General features: G+C 36.0%; 1 protein-coding gene across 2 annotated transcripts in view; it reads right to left on the minus strand.

Annotated features, from left to right (window-relative positions):
- EGFLAM (EGF like, fibronectin type III and laminin G domains) overlaps nt 1–26,521 on the minus strand; it is a 244,052-nt gene that overhangs the window by 105,232 nt on the left and 112,299 nt on the right. For both annotated transcript variants that reach the window (XM_074282625.1, XM_074282626.1), the window contains exons 5-6: nt 25,354–25,471; nt 23,427–23,562 (exon numbers count right to left, since the gene is read on the minus strand). In XM_074282625.1, the coding sequence (XP_074138726.1) occupies nt 23,427–23,562; nt 25,354–25,471 (254 nt within the window). The remainder of the gene's footprint in view (nt 1–23,426; nt 23,563–25,353; nt 25,472–26,521) is intronic.

Below are 26,521 nucleotides of genomic sequence, written 5' to 3' on the forward strand. Positions count from 1 at the left end.
TACATTTTTATTATAGATTTTTATATATAAATATATGCATGGGTAATTTTTCAACATTGACCCTTGCAAAAACTTCTTTTCCAACTTTTCCCCTAGATAGCAGGCAGTCCCATACATGTTAAATATGTCAAAGTATATATTAAATACAATATATGTATACATAGTTATACAGTTATCTTGCTGCACAAGGAAGATCAGATTTCAAAAGAAGGTAAAAATAACCTGAGAAGAAAAAACAAAAATGCAAGCAAACAATAACAGAGTATAAATGCTATGTTGGGGTTCATATTCCTTTCCTAATATTCTTTCTCTGGGTGTAGCTGGTTCTGTTCATTACACATCAATTGGAACTGACTTGGATCCTCTCATTGCTGAAGATAGTTATATCCATCAGAATTGATCATCATATGATATTGTTGTTGAAGTGTGTAATCATCTCCTGGTTCTGCTCATTTCACTTAGCATCAATTCAAGTAAGTCTCTCCAAGCCTCTTTTTATTCATCCTGCTGGTCATTTCTTATAGAACAATAATGTTCCATAACATTCATATACCACAATTTATTTAGCCATTCTCCACTTGATGGGCATCAATTCAATTTCCAGTTTTGAGTCACTACAAAGAGGGCTGCCACAAACATTTTTGCACATGTGGGTCCCTTTTCCTCCTTTAAGATCTCTTTGGGATATAAGCCCTGTAGTAACACTGCTAGATCAAAGGGTATTCACAGTTTGATAACTTTTTGAGTATAGTTCCAAATTGCTCTCCAGAATGGTTGGAGATCCTCATTCTTTTAAAATTTGTTTATTTTTAAAATATTCATTTTAAAAATTTTGATCCCTAAATTCTCTCCCTCACTCTATTCTTTCCCACCCAATTAGAAGGCAAGTAATATGATACCCATCATGCAAATGAAGTTACACAAAACCTATTATTTCTATATGACCATGATGAGCAAGAAAAACAAAGTGAAAAAATGCTGCAATTTGCAGTGAGAGATATAAACACCTCAGTCAGGAGATTATTAGATGGAACAAGTATAGTGAGACTATCTCGCGTTTTGCTACTAATGCCACCATTTAAATTTTTCTTTTAATTAATAAAACATATTTAGATTATCCATGGATTTATATAATCCAAATTAGTTCTGTTTCTCATTATTGTGAGTAATTGAGAGTTGACTATAATTGATAACTTAAATATGAAGTTGAAAAAAACAGACTAGGAGCTGGGACAACTCTTCTATCTCTGCTAGTAAATGACATGTAGGGCATTTTCTCATAATAACTTACATGCCTTATGGCTTTAGTTAAATGATTTAAAAAATTGCTCCTCCAAAAAGAGAGGATAAGGAGCTTCTAGATGGTTTCATAGCTGCTGGACTTTTCATTAAAAGCCAAGTTTATCATCAAAGAGGAAAATTAAGTCAAAAGAAGGAAACACATTTATAAATTGAAATTAGAACAAAATCACTCCAACCCAAAAAAGTCAGCTGGGGATATCTATAAGCAAAGTTGTTAAAGATGTGACCTTTGACATAAAATTATTCTGGTGTCCTTTTATAAGATGTCCTTGTGATATTTATTGCAGGAAATAACCTCCAAGTGCTCCCCAAATGTTCCTCTATTTACACAGGACAAGTGTCAATATTACCAATGGTCTTGAAGTGAGTATTTTAGTGGAAGATAATAATTGTGTATGTCCCATTCATTTTGTTGCTAGAAGGAAACACAAATTGATGGTTCCTTTTGCTAGTCTACTCAAGGTTTGTTCAAATACCTCCGATTTTATTTCTTTAAGGGAAGAAAGAAAGGATGATACACTGATTGAAGAGCTGTTTAAAACTCTGAATCCCAGCCTGACTTTGAATACCTCATTAGCTTCCTGACTTGAATACATGTTGTCTTCCAAGCACCAGAAGACATAATAGAAGGTCAGGACGAGTTACCTCCAGGTAAAGGTAAAAATGTAGGGATATGATGAATCAAGCAAAAGCATAATCTTAAATCCTATTTTCAGTCAAATAAACTTCTCTTAACCTAAATATAATACCCTGATTGTACTTGGAGGAACTTAACAAACATATCTGGCAAATGAAGATATTCACTAAAAAAAAAAATCACAGAATGAAAAGAGGGTGCATGAAAGCATAAGCTATCCTTCATGATAAATACAATGTTCCTGACCCACTGTCAACATAGAATAGACTTTATACTACTTTCCCTTTACTTGATTTTTTTAAACCAGTAGTAAGGATATTTCCTCTAAGTAATGTATTCTCTAATCTGATCTCTACTCTGACTTTCCTTTTGATCAGTAGCATTCACTGGTGACATGGCTGTCTGAAGATGGGACAGAAAAGACTAGGACTGTCAGCAAGGATCTCTTTGTATTTACTTTGTACTTACTTGCTCTGTTTAAGAACACAGGAGTCTATCTGGGCTGTTGAGATGAAGAAAATAAGAAAAGAAATGAAGAAGGACAGAAGAAATGACTAGCCATTACTTGAGCAATGTCACCCTAAAGCCTTCCTATACTTGGTATTCTGTGCTACCCATTGTCCCTGAATCATCCCTGCAAAGGCAACCTCAATAGGGCAATTACATTCATAGGGTTTGTGTTCTCATGTCTATTTGGCAACCTCAGTGCTAGATACAGGGCTTTGGATATAATATATGCTTAATAAATGTTTAATGAATTGAATTGGATATCTCACTATTAATCTAGCTAAAGTCACAAAAGTAAAGATGTCCATACAAAATGGCAAATAAATTCACTAACAAGTATTTGTAAAATGTCCACTTATGACCATCATTTGTGTAAGTTCTATGGAAACATAAAACGCTTCATTTCAAAGAACTTATAGACAAATTGAGGAGACATGGGAAAGAAAAGGAAAGAAATAGGTCTTTATATAGTATCTATTACATACCAGGCACAGTGCTAAGCTCTTCACAAATATTATCTCATTTGTTCCTCACCACAGCCATGCGAGGAAGAAGCTATTATTATCCCCATTTTACAGTTGAGGGAACTAAGGAATATAGAGGTGAATGACTTATCCAACGTCAAATGGCTAGTAAGTATCTGAAGCCATATCTAAACTCAGGTCTTCCTCATTCTAGACTCAATGCTCTACCAACTACCTAGCTGACGCTGAGACAAGGCACACACATACACAATGTGCAGGACATGCAAGGTAACTATTCTAAGTTTATCATAAAGAACAAATTTGGGCAGCTATGTGGCACAGTGGATAAAGCACCAATCCTGAAGTCAGGAGGACCTGAGTTCAAATATGGCCTCAGACACTTTAATGCTTTCTACTTGTGTGACCCTGGGCTTAACCCTAATTGTCTCAGCAAAAAATAAAATAAAATAAAGAGCTAATTTATGTTTATATTATAAGAAAATAGGTACAACAGAAATTCAGAGAAAGAAATAAATAGGGGTTTCAGCCTTAAAAGAAAGCTTTAAGGAAAGAGAAAAAAACAATTAACTGTGATATTAATCATACACCTAGGTAGGATTTGAAATCAGGTCATTTTCATTCCAATTCCAATACTCTTATCCACTGCAGCACTCAATTAATTGGTGGGAAATAAGTTCTAAAAAGGTAGAATGAATTTTCCAAGGCCCCAAAAGAAGTAAGTAGCAAAGCTATAGTTTCTATTCAGGTCCTTTGATTATAAATTTATCACTTTTTTTCTACAATTGTTTTCATTGGTTCTCAGGACTTCTGATAGACAAAAGAGACACAAGAGACAATTTACTCTGCTTTCCACCCATGCTATCATTCCAACAGAAATATTGGGGTAGGACATTAATGGGGAACAGAACTGGCATTGAGAATTCAACTCCTTGTGTCAAGAAACAAAGATTTTCTCGGCCATCCCAATATTACTATAGCCAAGCTAAGCTCAACTGATGCAGACTTTTTATGGGAAGTTAGACAATGTAGAGTAGGAAAGAAAACAGATAACTTGGGAAATATAATCCTATGAGTTTGATGGCAGCATCATTCCCATTCCTCAAACAGACATGATGCAGTGGATGAATTCTGATCCACTAAGTATTAGTCTGACTCAACACATCACTGATGCCTTATGATAATTATTGCACTGATGGACCATTCTGGGATGGATTCAGATCTGCTGTGCGCTTTACTTGCAATAATAATAAATCTCTGAGCCTAGGTGGTTAAGCTAGATCAGAGATGTCATGGCAAAACTCTTTAGACCAATCAAAACCAGATTAAAATACATTTGGGAAATGTTTAACAAAATAAATAAAAATATAATACAACATAGATAATGCTGTGATTTTAAAAATTCAATATGCTGCTGGCAGATCTCTGTTTTTACTTGAATTTGATACCACTGAGCGACTTGGTTCCTACTTGAAAATTCAATTCTTTTTGAAATTAGTGAAGCCAGAATTCCCCCACCAATGGAAGGGTGTGTGTGGAACATATAAGACATGGAAGAATATTCAGAAATTAACAAATATGGCCTTCTTAACTACTATTGCTTATCATGTCTTAGAAAGTAAATACTTAGGCGAAGATTAACAGCACAAAGATTTAGTTACACAGAGAATGATGTAGTATAAAGGATACTGAATTTGGAGTCAAAAGATATGAATATAAATTCAGGCTCTACTGATTATTATGATTTCTCTGAGTAAGCCTATCTTCACATCAATACGATGAAAGGACTGGACTAGACAATCTCTTTCTGAACTAAACTGTATAATCTTTGGAATGGTGATTTAATGGTAAAGAAGTGTACTGTTCCTAGAGTCATCAGTGACTTTGATTCTAAGCCTTTAGTACTTATTGGCTATCAATAAATCATTCAACTGGAGCCTCAATTCCCTCACTTGTAAAATGGGGATGAAAACAAGATATACTCACCAGATTGTTGAGATGATCAAATGCTTATTCCTTTGCCTTTCTTCCCTTAATATGAAATATTTATATGGGTGTGTGAATATGTATGTGTATGTGCGTACATATATATTTATACACATTATGTTAAGGAAAGGGAAGCAAAAGATATATATATATATATATATATATGTATACATATATGTATACACGTGTATATATATATAATATATATACTTATAGGTCAACTATTATTAGGAAATAGGGCTAAAATGATTCAATGTTAGGAAAAACATTTCTGACAATGAAATCTATTATGGGATGGATGTTTTCTAATTGAGGTTAGAGGATGTATATCTTGCATCTCTTGACAGCCAAATCATCATAAACTGAAAGATCTGCTTTTCATTCCTTTGTTTTGGGAAAATCTAATTATATTAATTAGACTAATATAAAGGCCCCAGCTAATATTTTCCATCAACCCATATCCAAATATATTATTCCTGATTTCTATGGGGGCTTTGGGAACACAGTTTTCTGAAGTGATAGAATTTTATTAAAATTATTTACTGTTGTTTCTTAAATGCCTTTACTCACAAAATAATGGTATAGTGATTTAGAGGCAGAAAGCCTAGGTTCCTCTCTATTAATTACTGCCTTTGTGACCATAGGAGTCACTTTCGTATTTTTCTCATTTGTTATAAAAGATGGTCAAGCAAAATCAGAGGTGTCAAACTCATGATTCTGGCCATAAGCAACTTAAAAATTCTTGAGTGTCCTGAACCAGATTAAAATGTAATTGGAAAGTAAGGGGCATAAGATGGCAGATTATAGACAGCCCAACTTAATTCTCTTAACATTCCCCTCCAAACAATTTTAAGATAATGCCTCAAATCAAACTTGGGTATAGTAGAGTCAACAAAAGGTCAAGATGAGAAATTTTTCCAGTTTAAGAAAATTTAGTAGGTTTTAAAGAGAAGTTTGGACATTTGAATGAAGGTCTGATCAGAGTTCATACACAGCAGTGGCTGCAAAGATGACTGTAGTAGTAGCTTCAGAAGTTCTTAACCCAGATAGGGCAAAGGAGTCAGACAACTGGTCAGAAAGAGATTACAGGTGATTGTTTGTGGGCACTGGGTACAGCTGGCACTGATTATCAATTCTATTGTCTATATACAGTTCAGGATTTCAGTTCCATAGCAGAAAGAGTTACTTAGGGTCACTTATAAGAGACCAGGGGCCTGGTCACACAAAGAAGAGTCCTAAAAAGTTGTAACTACAGGGGACTAGGGGTAAAGACAAGAGAGCAGATGAGGAGAACAGTGACCATACCTCTTCCAGAATAACCCTATTTTGAAAGCACCAGAAACTTGTAGACTCCCAAAATGAGCTCTCAAAAGAGTAACATGAACTAGTCTGAAGCTTGGCACACTGCTTCCATACCCCAGGTAATCAAAATATAAAAATAGGCTAGATAAATGAGCAAACAAAAAAAGAATGTGACTGTAAAAATCAACCAGAGTATCAGGGAAAAACAAAACATAAATTTATAAGAAAACAATATGAAAATAGCCACAAAGCCTCAAAGAAAAATACTAACTGGGCCCAAGCCCAACAAGAATTCCTGGAGTAAGTTAAAGAGATAAAAATGATAGAGGAAAGTTTGAGGAAAGAAGTAAAAGTGATATAAAAAGATTATGAAAAGAGGACAAAATAAAAATTTTAAAAATCCACCAATAACTTGAAAGCAATCTCAAAATGAAAACTAAAAGGAATATCATAGTCAATTTCTAACACTCCCAAATTAAGAGAAAATAGCCAAAAAGAAACACTTCAAATATTGTGAAGCCATAGTATGTCTAACACAACACTTAGTGGCATTCATGTTAAAAGAACAAAAGTCTTATAATATATTCTAGAAAGAAAAAAACTAGGATTACAACCAAGAATAATCTAATAAGCACACTGTGTATAATCCATAAGGGGAAAAACTAAGCACTTAAGAAAATAGAGAACTTTCAAACATTCATGATAAAAAGATCAGTGGCAAATAAGAAAATTTAACACCCAAACACAAAGTTCTAGAAAAAGCATAATTATAAAGGGCTCAATAAAGTTTAATTGTTTCCATTCTTATGCCATGTTTTACTACTAAGGGCATTATCATTATTAGTGCAGCTAAAAGGAATTTATATAAAAGGCATGAGTATGAGTCAATTATGTTGGAATGATCTTTAAAAACAATGAAGAAGGTAGAAATAGATATGTACCTGGAGAAGGGGGAAGGGAGAGGTAGAATGGGTAAAATTTTCTAATGTAAAAGAGGCAAGCAAGAAAGAACTTTTACAGTATATGGGGAAACGGGAATAGTGGTTGTAACAATACTTGAATATCACTCTCATCAGAATTAATTAAAAGAGGAAAGACTATATATATACATATTCACTTGTATATAGAATTAAAATTTAACTAATAGGAAAATAGAAAGGAACAGGGATAAGAGAAGGGGGATGGTGATAAAAGAGAGAAGAGATTGAGAGGCAATGGTAATAACCAAAGTAGATGTTTAAGGAGAGTCAGGATGGAGAGCAAGAGAGATAGACAACAGATGGAGATAGAGAAATGAGAGAAGAAGGGAGAGAGGGAGAGAGAAGATGAAGAAAGAGAAGTAAAAGGAGGAGGAGAAGAAAGCATAAAGGAAAACACAGATAATAATCATAACCTGAAGGTAAATGGGATGAGCTCACCATAAAATAGAATCAGTATTGATTACAGAAAGACAAATTTGAAACAGCTCTGAGGTACATCACATCTATCAGAACTGACAAATGTGGGAAGGGATGATGTAAAATAGATATGCTAATGAACTATTGATGGAATAGGAAACTGGTCTAACCATTCTGGAGACAATTTGAAACTATGAACAAAGAGCTGCAAATTTGTATATATCTTTTAACACAGTAAAACCACTACCAGGTCTTTCCCTCAAAGGAATAAAGGAAAAAGAAAAGAATCTTTATGTACTATTATGTACCTATAATATTTATTGCAACTGTTTTTGTGATGAGAAAGAATTAGAAACTGAGGGGGATGCTCATCAATTGGGGAATGGATGAACAAGTTGTAGCACATGATTGTGATGGGATACGATTCCTGTGAGTAATGATGATGGAGGTAGCATCAGATAATAACAACAACATGGCAAGACCTATATAGAGTGATGCAAAGTGAAATGAGAAGAATTGGGAAATCATTGTGCACAGTAATAGCAATATTGTAAAGACAATTAACTGTGAAAAGTTTTGGCTGTTCTGATCAATACAGTATTCTAAGACAAATTCAAAGGACTCATGATGAAAAATGCTATTCCTCCCCCTCCAGACAGAGAACTGATGAACTCCAACTGCAAATTAAAGTATAATATTTTTACTTCATTTTTCTTTCTTTTTTTGAAATATGACTAATGTGGAAATAGGTTATACATGATTTCACATGTATAATCAATATAACATTACTTGTCTTCTTAACGTTTGTTGGAATGTGTGAGAGAGAGGAAGAGAAGGTGGAGATCACAATGAAAAAGAAAACAATGTTAAAAATAAAAATAATAAATTAAAAGATTTTTAAAAAAAATTTAAAGAAGGCTATAATGACAGTCTAGGTGAAAAGAAATGAGGGCATGACCCAGGATGGTTGCTGTGGAAACACATAGTAGGGGATTAATATTAGATTGTGAACTTCTTGAGTCTACACTATCTTTTTCTTCTTTTTGTATGCTTAATGCTCAGCACAGAGCTTGGTACAGTAAGTGCTTGGTAAGTGCTTACTAAGGAAATATTTAACAAAAGAAATAAAAATATAACATCACAGAATTAATGTTAATTTGTGGTTTTCTAAGTCAAATGCTACCCGCAGGAATCCCTTTCTATTGAAGTTGGATATGCACTGGGCTAGATATTCTCTAAGGTCCATGATAACTGTAAATCCATGATCTTATGATCATCCATTAAAACCAATGTATCAACTTTAATATATTTAACATGTATTGGTCAACCTGCCATGGGGGGGTTAGGAGGGGAAAATTAGAACAAAAGATTTGGCAACTGTCAATGTTGTAAAATTACCCATGCATTTATCTGAGTAAATAAAACTATTAAAAAATAAGAATAAATGTAGTAGCACTATCACATTATGCCACATAAAGATAAACCTTTTAATCTCTTTTGGGTTGTAATATGCTGCTCTAAGAGAAAAAATTCATAGACCTACAGATTATTCAAGGTAAACTGTTTGTTTTTTCCAGGGATGAGTTCCCTAAACTAATCTCTTTTGCTTCTTCAGAGCTAGTTTCTGCAAAACATTTCCAATAAAATGGATTGTAGAGAAAACTCCAGAAACCACTAAATAGTCTCAGCTTTAAAAAAGGGAAAAAAAGAAAAAGAATGACGTATTATTTGACCTTCAGCTTTCAGCTTGCTTCCTTTATTTATGAATTAGTCCATCCTTACCAAATGACAAACAGATGGATACAGTGGGGTAATGATAAACTCAGTTGGCAATTTGTCCCAGGCAAGCCAACCGGGGAGTGCACTTTTCATTTTATGCTGTACCAATTACTCCCAGTGCTGCTACCCTCACAAGAATTCAATTTATGTCAACTTCCATCAATCTGACTTGGTATTACATCAGTAAAGCTCACCATAGGAGTGACTGAAGCTTTAAGTGATCAATTTGTAGAGCTAGTATGTCTCCATTTTGTGAAAAGTGTCAGACTCACCCTTCTAACCCTTCCATTACAGTACAGAATGGGTGGGCTTGACCATTATGAGATAACTTAGGTTTGGTACTCAGTAACAATTTCTGAGTCTTCTTTGAGATGCTTTATTTTGAAACCAGAAGCAAAAAATCCAATGCTTCTTAAAAATACTTATTGAAGACTTGTCATAGAAAGTGTCATCTGCACTCAGAGAGAGAATTATGGAGACTGAATGTAGATAAAAGCATATTTTCACCTTTTGTTATTATTTTTGTTTGCTTGCTTTTGTTTTTTTCTTTCTCATGTTTTTTTCACTTGATTTGATTTTTCTTGTGCAGCATGATGAATATGGAAATATGTTCAGAAGAATTGTACATGTTTAGCCTGTTATTGGATTGCTATTATTTGGAGGGGGAGAGGAAGGAAGAGAAAGAAAAAAATTTGGAATGCAAGGTTTTGCAAAGGTGAATACTGAAAACTGTCTTTGAATGTATTTGTATAAATAAAACCCTATAATAATAATATCAAAAAAGGAAATACTTATTAATATGAAATTTCCACTGAAACCTGGGAAATTTATTTTTAATTAGTCCCCATTCTTGACCTTTGTCACTTTTAGCTATAAAACATGATGTTTGTTATATTTTAAAATATGCTGATATTTTATTTGAGCCAATGTGCAAATTAGTTTGTCATTAGCTTGCATTTAATAAGATTTTAACTTTGTGCTAGCTATTGGGCTAAGGGATGGGTATGCAAAAAAAAAAAGGTAAAAATACATTACCATACCTCCTTACTCTAATATACAGTATGTATTCACTCATTGCTTCATCACTGGACAAGCCAATCTCTCAGTTTCCTCATCTGTAAAATGGTTTATGATAATAACACATCCCAGAGTTGTTGTGAGCATCCAGTGAGATAACTTAAAAAAATTTGGAAATCTTAAAATCTATACAAATAGTAATTATTATCATTATTTTTAATGTCATTCATACAATGATTTCTGACATGGGAAACTCCCAAGGTATTTGTTTCCTCTGTTGATATATGAATATTTCAGAATTTTTTCTGTAATATATAGTCTCAGTGAATTGCTGAGCATGGAAATATCTAGGTTCTAGTCTCTATGAAGTCATCTATCTTTCAACCAAATGACTTTAGTATTTGGAAATAGAAGAGTTAGAAATAAAACCCAGACTTTTTGCTCCACAGCCAGGATTCTTTTTACTATACCAAATTTTCTTTTGTTTTTCCCAATGTCCTAATAAGACTCCTCTTGAGAAACTCTTGCTTTTTTTTTTTTTTTTTTGGCTAAAATAAAACTCTATTTGTCTGACTTAGGCCAGGCTAGAAATGCAGACCATTGCATCCCTAGAAGCCAAGTTCTTAAACAAAGCTGGTGGAGCTGGGCTTCCTAATGTGGGAGCAACCTCAGGGAGACCCAAGGCCAGCTGTGATTGATCACTTTTTCTCACCCAGGGCTTTTAAACTTTGCTGCAACTCCATGATTTCATTGACAGAACCCAGGATCTTCAGTATATTGCTCATTATTTAGCATCATAGGCTCAAAGTTCCTTCTCAAGTGGAAGATGAGATACATCCTGTGTTGCTCACCATATTAAGTGAAGTGGCCACTTCAGATCATATAAAGAAATGTTTTGGGGAAGCTAGGTGGTGCAGTGGTAGAGCACCAGCCTTGAATTCAGGAGGACCCGAGTTCAAATCTGGTCTCAGACACTTAACACTTCCTAGCTGTGTGACCCTGGGCATGTCACTTAACCCCAGACTTAAAAAAAAAAAAGAAAAAAAAAAGAAAAAGAAATGTTTCTAGATCTCATTGTTCCCTTGTGATACAAGCATCCAAGTGCCCTTTCTTTCTCTCCTTTCTTAAATTCATATTCTGAACAACAAACTTCCTTAATCTGAAAAGCTATTATTAATCTTAACTTCAGGTTTTAGGAAGATCATTGCATTGATCTTAGTCTTCATTGCTGAAGTTCAGGGCTGATGCTCCCCACACTTGAATTCCCTGGAAGGTAGTTTCCAGTGAGAAAATTGTAATTAACATAATTTGTTACTCTAGGATTAATAAGTAGCTTGTGATCTGTGAGGTGGTGGGGTGTAAAAAAAAAAGGATGACTTCTTAACAAAAATATCAATTTGTTAGTAAAAAAAAAGTCAAGTATGAATGACTTTGAGACTACCACATTAAATCAATTCTTAAGCATTACAATTAGCTTAGGAGCAGACCTGTGTGAAGATGAATTTTCTAAGTCTCATTATGGATTGTTTCTCTAACAAGAGGGTAAAAGCAGGTATTGAATATTTAGTGGAGAAGAGACAGAAGGGAGAAGAGAGGGAAAAAAACTATTTTCCTTCCAAGAAAGTATCTAATTTTTTGCTGAGATTTTTTTTTTTGACCCATGGCTCTAAATCATATATCATCTTGAATTTTTTGTATGGACTAGAAGAAGAAAATGGTGGAATTAAAAGTTATTTCTGACTCAAGAATATTTTATTTTTCCTTCTTGGTCAATAATACTATGCTGTGATTAAATTTTAACCAATCAGTCCACACCTATGGGAATGTTCAATTTGAAAGGCTATAGAAGGGAGCTAAGTGAAAACTATTTTTTTACCTCTGATCAACCTGCCAGACAGTATATATGGATATGGGCATTGAAAAGACTAGGACATCAAAGGTGAAAAATATTTCCTTTACAGGCCTCTAGCTTTATTTTCTTAGAATACATTTTTTTCTTATAAGAATGGGAGATACCCCAGGGAAATTCACAGTCAGAAAGAATAACTTTTCAGATATTCATAACCAAAATATTTCAAATGTGGGTAGCTATACATATGCTAGGTTCTTATTTCAATAAGCACTAAGTTTGTTGTCCACCAAGATATGCCCAACATCATTTGGAAAACAGATATTCATCTTCACCTGAAAATAGGATCTGTTATATTAAAATATTGGGTAAAGTTTAAAAATGATAACATTATTGTCTACAGGCTTATTTTGAGCTTGCAGACTTTAAATATTCTCTCCATTGCATAAGAAAAACAACAACCCACCATCTGCTGGGCACATTTGAAAAAGATAAAATGCTAGAGCCTAAGTTAATCTCAAGCCTGTAGGCTGGCTTTCATAAATTATTATGATCACACCAGACTGAAAACTTTCATCCTCAGCCTAAGCTTCTGACAAGCTTCTCTTCTGATAGTCACAAAGAATAAATTCTTTTGTTTGGTCTCACCCTATAGGTGAACTGTGGTTGTTCTCAGAAAGGGGTAAATTGAAGCAAAACATTCACTTCTTGATATTAAGACCTTGTTTAGTGACTGCCTCATGTGGGTATTGTGGCCTGACATGTAACATTGATACTGTCAGTGACAAAAGAAATCCCTCCCATGTTCTGCTTTGGTTTAAAACCCTTGCTAACATAACTACCTTTGCAGTCCTATTACACACTGTTTTCTAGAGTCTCCTTCACTTACTCTTCTCCAAGGGAGACTTTGATTCTACCCTGAAGGGAAGCAGGAGGTTGAGGATAAAAGGTCAGCCACTGTGATTTCAGAGAGAGGGGATACTAGGCTAAATATATAGACAATCTCCCTGGAAGAAAGGTGAGCAGAAAAAATACTGGTGTGGGGAATGAAAATTTTAGATTCAGGGTGTTCTTATGAGCATTATTCCTAAATGGGGAGATCTTCAAATTGTATATCTAAGGCTTGATTCCCTTCCTATCAAACACCAGATGTGTGTGTGTGTGTGTGTGTGTGAGAGAGAGAGACAAAATGATTATTAAATAAATGCATTTATCAAGATTGATAGAAAAATCAGGGAAGTTTAAAAGATAAGAATATACTCATTAATATTCAGAGTGAAGTGCCCTTCCTCTAGAAATTAAATAACTTAGTTCAAGAGAAATAGAGACAGGGAACTGTGAGAAGAAAGAGAGAGGGGGGGAGGGAGAAGGGGAGGGAGAGGGAGAGGGAGAGGGAAAGGGAAAAATAGATTTTACCCTAGGAGAAATTCCTCAAATTCTCTAGTGTAGCAAACTGGGGATAGGGATATCATCAAAGTACCAGCTTCTCTCCATGTCAGCTTCTTTGAAATTTTTCTTTCTCTTCAAAAGAATCTTGAATTGTAAGGCTCCTTCCTCAAAAAATGGAAATCAGGAGACCAGACTCTCTCCTCTCCCAAGGTCTCACTAACTCTGCCCTTTATTTAAATGTGGAACACTGAGTAATCATCACCACTGAGTCTTATGCAAATGATTTTTGAGTTTCTGGTTAGAGAGGTAAACATTATTCTCCAGAAATGCCCTTTGATCCATCCAGGAAAGTATTCTTGTCTTTCTTCACAAGTAATACTCCCTGGCCTGTTTCCACATCTTTGTATCTTATCCCTCCTGCCTGGAATTCACTTTCTCCTCTCTTCTGCTTCGTGGAGCCCCTAGTTTCTTCAAAGTTTAGCCCATAACCTACATTCTTTTTGAGAACTTTTCTGATCCATTCTTTTGCTACTATCTTTCCCTTTTGAAAAAAAATACATTGTATTTATTTTATATAACCTTATTTATGTATGTATTATTTCCTCTAATACAATGTAAGCTCTTTGAAGCTCTTTGAGGGAAGAGACTGTCTCAATTTGTTTTTGTATCCTTAGCAGATAACAGTCTTTGATTCCGAGTAGTAACATTTAAGACATATTTGCTTATTCATTGATAGGTAATGACATTGTGCAGTTGCTTTTTAAATAACATTGTAAGATAGATACTTCTAAAATATTACAAAAAGTTCTTTGCTTTATTTTGTTTCTGATGACATCATCCCCACAACATAGGAAATATATCTAAAACTTGAATTCCATAGAAAATGAGTGCTCAAGACTTGGGAGCCCATTTTGGTAATCATATTTATGATACAGCATATTTCTACATTAATTTCATTCTGAAAACCCTATGAGCCAGGTAGGGAGAATATTATCCCAACTGTTGAGTGATGAAATGAAGAGGTAAACTTACTTGCTCATAATTTCACAGCTAGTTAAAGCCATTGCAACCCAGATCTCCCCTCGTAGTACAGAGAGCTTTGGTACAGAGCAGCTCAAGTGTGGATGACATCAAGGCTCTCAAATGAAATCAATTCTTAGGCATCACTATCAGCTTTGGAGGAGCCTTGGGTGTAGATGAGTTTTTAAAATTTCATTATTGACTCTATATGGGGCAGCAGGTGGAATAAGCAACAGATCATAATTTAGAGTAGTATCCCAGGTTAAATTCTAGTAACACCATTTGGGGTTTATATTAACCTATTTCTGAAAAATCACATTCCTAGCAGTCAAATGGCACACATTCTGTGAGTAACCCCTTGCATGACCCTAAATGACTTTTTTAAATTTCATAAGCTGGAAATCATTAGACTTGGGCAGTTTGGCCTACTTTGAATTTGAAGGCTGGTAATCCTTTTCTCTAACTTTAATAGGTGCTTCTGTCGTCTATAATAGCACCTAGAATACAACCTTTCAGGAATGCAGTGAACCCATTAATTTATCTTAAAATTGGGGCCCCCAGAGCCATATCTTATTCCTTTTTCTGCAGATATGAAGTATCGGGACAAGAAGAGTTTAGTATTAAACACTCAACAGGCATATCTGAGAGAAGGAATAATTGAGAAGCCTGAGAAATCATCCATACTAATTGCCTTTTCTGATTTTGAGCCCACACAAGCTCTTACTAAGTACACATCCTTGGGCACTCAGCTGTAATAGAGTATAATCTGAGATGTTTACAAACGAATGCTGGTATTTATTTTAAAACATGGGAACAAACAGAGCAACATACTGCTATGGGATTCTTTCTGAAACACAGCAAACATTGAAATCATAGAAATCAAGGTCCCAATTTCTTTAGACAGCTGGTTCCCTGAATATTATGGCTATAGATCTATCTTCTATCCCTAGAAACACCTCTGTCATTTAAAGCTCTGCATGATCTGGCTACAGTCTACCTTTCCACACTTAATGTTCATTACTTCCACTCAAACACTCTATGTTCCAACCAAATAAGTCTACTTAAGGTTCTTGGGACACAGCACTGAATTTCCTACCACCGTCCCTTTGTACAGACTAATCCCACGGCTGAAATGCATTAATTCATTTCTCATCTCTGCCTTTTAGAATCGTTAGCTTCCTTCAAGGATCAGTTCCTGTATACTTTCTCACAGGATATCTCTCCTAGCCCTTTAATTATTACTGCTCCCTCCCTTTTCAAATTATATTGTATTTATTTTATTTAAATATTGTGTTTTTCTCAAGAGAAAGTAAGCTCCTTGGGGTTGGGAAGAGATTTTTCTTAGCATTCCTTTCACTTACTCCAAAGCCTTGCAAATAGTAGGTATTGAACAAATGCTTGCTGATTTGAATCTTGGAGCAGAGGATATTTATATAAGGTTAGAATACAGGCTAGTACAAAGAAAACTAGAATGGAACCTGGGCTCCCTTTTGCCATGAACTAGCTGTCTGATCTTCAGCAAGTATGGTACAATGGAAAGAATACTTAACATAATGTTGGACTTGGAATTGTCAGACCTGTATGTTACAACCCTGGCTCTGTCACTTACTGCCTGTGTAACCCTGAGCAACCCATTAAGACTCTCATGATCTTAGTTTCTCATATGTACAATTGTAGCGAGCTGTCGTCTCCAGAAGCTGCCGGATCGCTCTCTGGGAAGAGATCTGCTGTGTCTACTCAAATCTTTAAGACAGATTCTTCTTCCTGTAGTGAACCGTTGTCTCCAGGCAGTTGCTGTTAACTCTTGTCCAAAGAAGTGACTTCCCTTCCTGCAGAGAGCTCCGTCAGGCCTGATGTAATGCAGAGAGTCTTCCTTCTTGAATCCTGGCTCTGAATCTCCTCCAGCTCTTATCCTTCTCCAGGCCGATCTGCCCTTTGCGCCCAATGCTGTCTCTTTTTATCCTCCCAGAGAATGGGCGTGGGATAATGCAAGGGCTTCTGGGAAGAACCACCCCAGCCAATGAGCTTGCCCCCTCTTATCAAGTCAACCTGAGTTCTCACCTTGTAATTGTCCAGAAAACCTGAATTCTCACCTTGTCACCCTCCAGACAACCTGAGTTCTCACTTAGTAATCCTAACATCTCCCCCTTTCTTTTGATTTAGAACATAGGACAGTCATGACCTTGAAACATAAATCCATCAATATGGGAAGTATTACAGATAATTACATAAATGACCTTGAAACATAAATCCATCAATATGGGAAGTATTACAGATAATTACATGAATTACATAAGCACATAGTAACATAGTAACATAACACATGCTAGAAGTATATAACATAATCATAAATCGAAAATTTATAAATGTCCATAAGTCCATTGTCCATTAGTCTCATCTTGTGTGAGGAAGTCCAATGGCTCTTTCAGTGTCAGATGTTTCTTAGATCTTCTCCTTTATTTTGAGATCTTTCTCTTTTTCTGTCTCTCTCTGATGGACAAGGCGAATATGACTCGTTGGCACCCATCTGATTCCTTCTCCTGCTGAAGAAATACAAGCAAACCCTCTCCCCCAGGCAGTTAACCTATCTGGTCCCTTCCATTCACCACTTTCTGGATCTCTCCTCATCATCTGGCAATTACATCGGAATTGTTTGCACTGGGTACAGCCCTGTTGGTTTAAAAGGCCTGTATTCTCCCCAAGTGTAATCCATTTTTGCAATCTGATTGCCTTTTGACTGACTTATCAGGTAATCCCTTTCTGCCATGTGATTGCTTCTCTGCTGATTGATTAAATCAGAGTCCTGACCTTCTAAAGGCTCTTTAGGTGTAACATCAGCTGCCATCATGCCCCAAGTCTTTTTTGCCTGGGGCCCTGGATCTGGGCCCCTCATCCTATTTCCCTGAATTAGTTTACACTCTGATGCCCAATGGAGTCCTCTGTTGCATTTTGGACATGGGGTTTTAGGTCTTCTTTCACCCTGTCTTCTCACTGTATCTCCATACCTACACTGAGCTCTTAGATGCCCAATTTTTCCACATTGAAAACATCGCCGAGTTTCTCTAGAAGTCCCTTGCCAGGAGGGACCCTGTCTTTCCACATTCATCATTGTCCGGGTGTAAAAAGCATTTGTTCCCACTGTAGCACAGCGTCTTATGATCTCCTCTAAAGGAGCATCTTTGTCTAATCCCCATATAATTCTTTTGCAAATCTCATTGGCATTTTCCTTAGCCAGATGTCTGGTCATTATTTCTGTAGCTGCATTTTCTCCAATAGTTCTTTTGACAGCAGTTTGCAAACGTCCCACAAAATCTGCAAAAGGTTCATTGGGACCTTGCTCTATTTTAGTGAAAGCCTCTCCACGATCTTTCTGTCCAGGGAGGACACCCCAAGCTTTTATTGCAGCCTTGGCAATTTGTTCATATATTGTCATGGTATAATGAATCTGTTCCGAATTCTCTCCATACCGACCTTCACCAGCCAAGTGCTCAAAAGTGAATTGTGTGTTAACTCCTATTTCCAAATTGCATCTGACTTGAATTTTACATAATTCATGAAATTCCGAAAGCCATAATAAATTTTCTCCAGGTTCCAGGCATATCCTTGCTATGGATTTCCAATCATTCGGGGGTAGGACTTCATAAGACAAACCATCTAGTAACATTTTGACATAAGCTGATGTAGCCCCATAAAGGGTACAACCTTTTTTCAAATCCTTAATTTTATTCAAATCTAAAGGTGCATATCTTCTCATTTTATGACCTACAGAATCAATATTTTCAATCACAGGATATGCATGTATAAAATCACTTATATCCTGTCCTTCTCTCTTAGCTTTAACCAATGCTTTTTCTAATCTTGTCATAGGCTTAGGCTGCTTCACAGGCAATTCTGTTTGTGTTTCTGCCTCTTCCTCTCCTCCTTCTTGCTCCACCCATGAAGGGTTAATTGAGGGAGGAGATGGGAGGTGCTCCTGTTGCTCAGAATTGTACTTAACTTCATTGTTATCTGATTCATCCTTTTCACCTAGTTTAGTTGACACTTCCCCATTTTGCTCCTTCATCTCTTCCTTTAGAATAACATTGTTTAAAGCCAATTGGATTACATTGTATATATGAATTGTATCTTTGGAAATTGAGTTTGGCCTGGAATTGTAGTGTTCACCTAATTGCTTTCCTACTAATTCCCATTCATCTGGATCCAATTCTTCTTCCAGAGAAAAAGAAGGACATATAACCTTCACAGTTCTTAAAAGTTCAGTAATCTCCTCTAAAATTATAATCAATCCTTGGCTTTTCATAACCTTGATGATGCTCTCTAAACATTTTCCTTGAACAGAAGGTGTTTGCCCCATTTCAGCTATAAGAGATTCCTGGTTTAGTCCTTAACAAGTTCCTTATTTATCTATTAGCACACTCACTTAATCTTTAACAAAGTTTCCTCGTTACTCACGGTTCTGGGTCAGAGAGACTGAGATCTGGATGGGAGGCTTTTCCACTGAAATCAAGACCGTGTCTGTCCCTGTTAGGGCGCCAGATTGCGAAGGTCTGGTCTAGCTCCTCTTGTCAGGATAAGCAAATGTCCTTGCCCCACGTGTGGACGCCAAATGTAGCGAGCTGTCGTCTCCAGAAGCTGCCGGATCGCTCTCTGGGAAGAGATCTGCTGTGTCTACTCAAATCTTTAAGACAGATTCTTCTTCCTGTAGTGAACCGTTGTCTCCAGGCAGTTGCTGTTAACTCTTGTCCAAAGAAGTGACTTCCCTTCCTGCAGAGAGCTCCGTCAGGCCTGATGTAATGCAGAGAGTCTTCCTTCTTGAATCCTGGCTCTGAATCTCCTCCAGCTCTTATCCTTCTCCAGGCCGATCTGCCCTTTGCGCCCAATGCTGTCTCTTTTTATCCTCCCAGAGAATGGGCGTGGGATAATGCAAGGGCTTCTGGGAAGAACCACCCCAGCCAATGAGCTTGCCCCCTCTTATCAAGTCAACCTGAGTTCTCACCTTGTAATTGTCCAGAAAACCTGAATTCTCACCTTGTCACCCTCCAGACAACCTGAGTTCTCACTTAGTAATCCTAACATACAATGAAGGGGTTGATCTGATGACCTTCAAGTTACCATCCAGCCCTAGAGCTAGTGTCATAGGAGAAAGTGCCATCATCTCTTTTAGGCTAAATTTCGTCACCTAGAAAATGAGAATCATCAGCACCTCAGAGGAGAAAAGGGAGAAAGAGATGGGATGTGCTTTGGAGAGTTCTACAAATGTAGATTGTGGAATGTCCTTTGTTCTATACAAAGAGAGAAAGGGCCATGTAGAAAGAAGTTTACACATATTTTATTTGAAATGTCCATTCCCCATGGTTTCTAGGGAATAATATAGTTAGAAATCAGCAATAGTGTGAAATGGTCTGAGGCCTGGAATGGTCTGGAAGCAAACATGTACATCTTTTCTATACAGTCATAGTATCCTTTCCCTTCTCTTATTCCTTTTTGGAAGCTGAAATTTCTTTTCCTAGTTCTTTCACCTACCCCTACCCTACTATCTTCGTTTGTCTTGCTTGAAGACAGTCCCTTTTGCTTCTTAATATTAGAATGCTTTTTTTGAAGGAAGGAATTAATGAGGTCAGAAAACACAGGGAATTTTGTATATATTATATATACAACTCCATCTGTCTTCCCCAATAGAACAAAAACTCCTTAAGAATGGGGAGTTTCATTTTTGAATTCTCAAGGCTAAGGCTAAGCATAATATTTTAGGGAGATGCTTAATTAAGCATTTGTTGATTGATTGAAATTGAGGCTGAAATATCAAAGTAAAAACTTTGCAACAAAATACAAGTAATCTCTTTTCAACTGTGAGCTCATCATAATTTTCAGTGTCTTCTCTCTACCCAAGTAGCAGTTACACAGAAGATATTTAACAGACATATGCCCTTGAAATGAATGAATGAACTTCTACAAATGATCCCCTGTGCCTTACCTGAAAATTCCCTCCTCTTTGTAAGTTTTACCAATGGTATGCTTTGTTGGACCAGAATAGACTTAATTCAAACTTTATTTTGCAGAGCAGGAAGCTAAAGGAACAACTTTCATGTGCTGGGGAAATTTTTTTTCCTCTCTTGTTCATAAGACTCATACAGCTGGAAGGGACCTTGAGGGTCATTTACTCTATCTCTTCATTTTACAAGTGGGGAAAGTAGAGAGAAATTAAGTGACTTCTCCCTATCCCCCAATCTACTGGCTTTTTGGTCAATTAGAGTCAATGCACCAGATTCCATTATGCTTAGGCTTAAACCTCTTTGCCTTTAGTTTTCTTATTTATAAATAAGGAAGTTGTATAGTCTCTCAGGTCCCTGTCAATTCTAAATCAATGATCCTAGTATCCCATGACTAAAGAAAGAGTCCTTGCCCTCTTATGTATGTGAGTGCCAGGGGTTCTTTTCAGAATAATATTTTTAAAATACATAAATTAAAATACAAAGTTTTATACAAGAAATCAATCGTGTGAGGTGTCCCAAAAGTCTTAATGTAGTTTTAACAAAGACTTTTAAGATACTGAGTATTGAAATAGTTACCAATATATATCTTTTTCAAGTTCATGGATGACAGGTTTAGAATCCTTGGACTAAATGATTTCTAAGATCTCTTCCAGTTCCAACATATACAGATTCTTTAAGTAGAAATTTGTAAAGGTTTTCCAAGATATAGGCAATAAACTAGTACTAACTAGAATCAGTAGGAGAATCCTAACATTTCTGGCTGTGTCTATATATCAATGCATCCTGAGTGAGGATGATAATGAGTTTGTTAATTCTACATCTGCAAAAGTATGTTATGTGATAGTAACAGACCCTGCTAAGAGTTACTCTAGCCAATATGAAAAAAAAATGCTTTAAATTAATATTGATTGGAAAAATGCAAATTAAAACAATTTTGAGGCATTATCTCATACCTAATAGATTGGCCAATAGAACAGAAAAGAAAAATAACAAAATTTTGGAAGGCATATGGAGGAAATGCACTGTTGGTAGAGTTGTAAATTGATTCAACCATTTTTTACAGCCATTTGGAACTATGCCTACAAGGCTATAAAATCATATATATATCTTTGATCTACAAATACCACTATTAGATCTGTATCTAAAAAGAGATTAAAAACAAAAAGGAAAAGGATCTATATGAACAAAAATTATTTATAGAAGCTCTTTTCTGGTAATAAAAAAGAACATTGAGGTGAAAACCCATCAATTGGGGAATGGCTGAACAAACCGTGCCATGTAATTGTGATGGAAAGCTATTGTGCTCTAAGAAATGATGAGCAAGATGCTCTCAGAAAGACCTGGAAAGACTTTCATGAGCTGATGAAAAGTGAAATATTCTGTGTACAAAGTAACAGTAATGTTGTAAGATGATCAGCTGTGAATGGCTTAGCTATTTTCAGCATTACAATGATCCAAGACTACTCTGAAGGACTTATGATTAAAACTGCTATCCTTTCTCAGAGAAAGAACTGAGGGTGTCTGAATATATATTGAAGCATAATTTTAAATTTATTTTTCTTGAGGATTGGTTGGGTTTTTTTTTGGTCTATGTTTTTATTCACAACATGATTAATATGCAAATATATTTGCATGACTACATATTTATAACCTATATTGAATTGCTTGCCTTTTTAATCAGGGAAGATGGAAGGGGAAAAGGGAGAGAATTTAGAAGTTGAAGTTTTTAAAATTAATGTTAAAAATTGTTTTTACATGTAATTGGGGGAAAAACAAAATACTACACACACACACATACACACACACACACACACACACACCCCTCACACATGAGTTACCCAGGCCAGTGAAAGGAACTTGATCCTTCTCCTCCAAGAACCTACTTCCTGTCCTCCCTGAGTGAGGTAAAGTGTGGGAAGACTACAGCCAAGAACATAGCTATATAAATCTTGGCAGAATCATCTCCCCAAACTTTGGAGAGCATCTGACTCAGATGAATAGCTAACCTAGTCCCTTTTTGAACTGAGGAGAGAAAATCCCCCTCCCTCTCATCTTTAATGAATAGATTCCAAAAGTCATAAATGTTTCTTGTGTTTCAGACCCACTAATCATTGGGGACTTTAATTCAAACTCCATTTGTGACCATCAGAATTAAAAAAAACAAAAGAGCATTTGACCTAAGAAGTCTTTGTATTATGCCTTCCCCAAAGCCTCAGATTCCTCATCTATAAAATCTCAAGAGGGTTGGCACTAGGTCATAACCTTTCAAGACTAAATCTGAGATTCCATGATTCTCCTAAGCAGAGAAGTTCTTCTATCCTCCCTTTCTGATAAATGAAAGTAGAAGAACAGAGATTGGGGATAAAGAAAGGATCAACATTTCCCCACAGTGACAAAAGTGTCATTAGTGCTCATTTCTTAAAATTTCTAAGAAGAGTAAGTATCAAATATTTACTTTGGGGGCAAAATTTTCAAAAAGACAAGCCAATTACAATGAGTCTATAATATGCCAGATACAATCTGGATGTTTTTAGAATATAGGGCAATTTCTCAACTTGGGGTTAGGGTTGGCAGTTGGTGATAACATTAGCATTAGGCCACTCCCTTTAACACTGGCTTAGGTCTCATGGTGGACTTCAAAGGCATCATTTGGGCAAGTTCAGTGTTGGAGTTTAAATATGTGTCAACATCCCCTATGACTAGGGCTCACAGCTTAAATACTTGAAATGAAGACATTGAGCATTTAGATTAGACCCATCAAAGTACCTGATATACTCCAGAGAGTAGTACTGAATAGGCGAACTTCCTTCACTTTCTCCAGGTTTCCAGGACAGTGCCACCTCAGAGTCAGAAACTACGATGACTTGAGGCTGAGAAGGAGATGATGGGGGCATGCATTTATCTATCAGGAGCAAAAAAAAAATTGTCAGATTATTAGAGTAAAATTAATAGGTTTTCTATGGCCGCAAAATATGTTTTTCTCCTAAGAGACTCTTCTTATAGAATAACTGAATCTCATTCAGAGTATTTTCTGCTAGCTTAAGATATCAACATCCCAATCCTTTATTCTCCACCTTACACGATGGCCCTAGAGAAAGATGGCCCTAGATAAATCATGCTTGGGAATATAATACTCAGTTCTGGGAGCCTCATTTCAGAATGATATTAATCAGTACAAGAGTGTCCATCCAGAGGAGAATGATCAGGAGGGTAAAGTAACTAGATTTCATGCCAAAAAAAGAAGGGCAAGAGAGAGTTGAAGGAATTTGGAAAAAAAGACTAGAATTTGAGGAGGGTATATGTTAGAGTTGTCTTAAGAAAGAAATGTCAAACTTGTTTTATTCTGCATCTAAGGATAAAAGTAGAGTAATAGGGAGTTGTCAAAAAGCAGGTATAGGTTTGATATGAGGAAACATTAGAATTATCCAAATGTTAAAAGGGCAACTAGATGGCACAAGGGATAGAGCATTGACTTTGGAATCAGAAAGACTCATCTCACTAAATTACAATCTGACTTCAGACTCTAGATGTGTGACCCTAAGCAAATCACTTAACTCTGTCTGCTTCAAGTTTCCTCATCTGTAAAATAATACAGAGAAGGAAATTGGCAAATCCCTCTAATATCTTTGCCAAGTAAATTCCAAATGAAGTCAGGAAGAGTATCTATAGAGTCAGGAAAATAGCTGAACAACAAACAATTTGAAAGGGTTGATATAAGGGATCAATGTTCATCAAAGTTCATCAGCTTTGAAGAGTTTTAAGAAAATGCTGCATGATAATTTTGTCAGGAATACTATGAAGGGGATTTATGGCTAACTGAACCAGATGACTTCTTCTAAAGAGGAGATTTTAAGATTCCATAGATTCACTAAGTATGGAGTGAATGGATAATAATGAGATATGGAATTTCATTGGTGTAGGAAATTCCTGGCTGAGGAATTTCCCTATGCAGCTGCAAATGGGCACCTTTTCTGCAATTTATAAACTTTAGAGATTCACCTAGCGTAGAGGTGTCAATTAAGCAACTCACTAGGGAAAGGTGCAGATAGGGATCCTTCTGTACAGATTAGTGGCCCTGATTTCCATTCAAGCTTGACCTCATTGCTCTAGAGCTTTGAGCATTACAGAGAACCGAAAGATTAAAAAACCTTTCTCAGGATAATATGTTAACTTGTATCAGGTCCCTAGTTTCATTGCTTCACTGTACCATAGATATGCTTATTTTATCAGAGTATTTTATTGCAAAGTAATTGTTATATTTTCATAAATAGCCCAATTTAGACACACCGTTTTCAAACATCAGAAGAAATCTCAAAGATCTAGAACAACTGACACCCAGGGCTTACTGATTTTGAAGCCCTCCATCCTAATGCTTCTTTCTGAGAAAATAGAGCAAAGTCATGAAAAAAACTGTCTTTCCCTCTTCTTCCTATGATAACTCCAGCAAAAAATTTAGCTTTTAAGAAGTTCACACCATCTAGCCCTCAGGAACTCACTTGTGTTTATCCTTTTAAACTTAGAGAAAGGTTTCACAATTTACAATATCATGCCTTTTATTTTATGTTGACAGGATTTCAGTCTATGAGCAGAACTTGAGTTCTCAGTCACTTATATTTTTTATGCAAAATGAAATGTTTCTTATTAATAGAGACCATGCATTTTATACTGAAAGGGATTCAGGGCAACTTTTTACCTTTTGATAGTGTAGTAACATGTTGGGGAGTACTTAGACGTCCTTTGATGTTCCAGCCATAAGCTCTTACATTCACTCTGTAGCTGGTACCTGGTTTTAAATCCCCAATCACTACTTCCTGTCAATGGTCAAAAAAGGAAAGACAAAGAATTCATAAGTCTGGGGATTTAGAAATTTTCATTGATACTGCATCATATGGGCTACCTGGAGAATCCTTTTGCAAGAGTTTTCAGACTTTCTTCAAAAACAAAAGCAGTGTCAGTTCTGTTTTTTAAAAATCAAGAAAGAAACCTCACATGTTTCCTATTAAACTGGTAGGCTTGCTCTCTAGAGGAATGTTTAAATGGTCCTGGAATGACTACTCTTCACAATTCAGAAACGATTTATGAAGTTTGAAGCAGCTCCTATCGTTTAACTGCTGGACCTAAGTAAGATTCATCCCTTGGGCCAAATATTGGGATTCATGAGCTATACCTATCTCATCTTCAAATATCTTGAGGGAAATGGAACTAGTCACAAGAGATGGGATCCTTGATTCTTACCTTGACTGTGTTGGGGTACAGAAAAAATATGTAGTTACAGATCCAGACTTGCCCCTCAACCACATTTCTGGTTATCCTCAGACCACCAATCTGAAATGACTGAGCCAAGACTTGTTCTACGCACTTTCTACATCTGCTATTGTATAAAAAGCAATGAAAACACAAAACTAAATAATGAGTAAGATATGCTAGGGACAGTGTAGTATAATAGAATGTATATAAAGTTTGAAATCAGAGGATCTGAGTTCAAATTTTATTTGGATCTCTTATTGCCAATAGGACCTTGATTAAGCCATATAAATTACATGAGGAATTGACCTTTTTTTGAGTTATAGCAATCTAGAAGGCTGGTGAAACATGCAAATTTTAATTGCCATTAAAATTGCATAAAATATGATACATAAAGGGGCTGCTGGTTGAAAGAGTGGATAGAAAGATTTGTGTCCCAAATTTTTTCTCCCTCCCTCTCTTATCTTCCCCTTCCCCCCAAAAAAACAAGCAATCTGATATAAAACATGTAGAGTCCTTTAAAACATATTTTCTTGACCTTTCTCTAATTCTGACATCACTGTCAAACCTGCTACTGTGTGCTTTTTCTCCTCATGATTTCCAAGACATTCTTCTCT

Source organism: Sminthopsis crassicaudata, chromosome 1, assembly GCF_048593235.1.
Source record: "Sminthopsis crassicaudata isolate SCR6 chromosome 1, ASM4859323v1, whole genome shotgun sequence".
Lineage (NCBI taxonomy): Eukaryota > Metazoa > Chordata > Mammalia > Dasyuromorphia > Dasyuridae > Sminthopsis > Sminthopsis crassicaudata.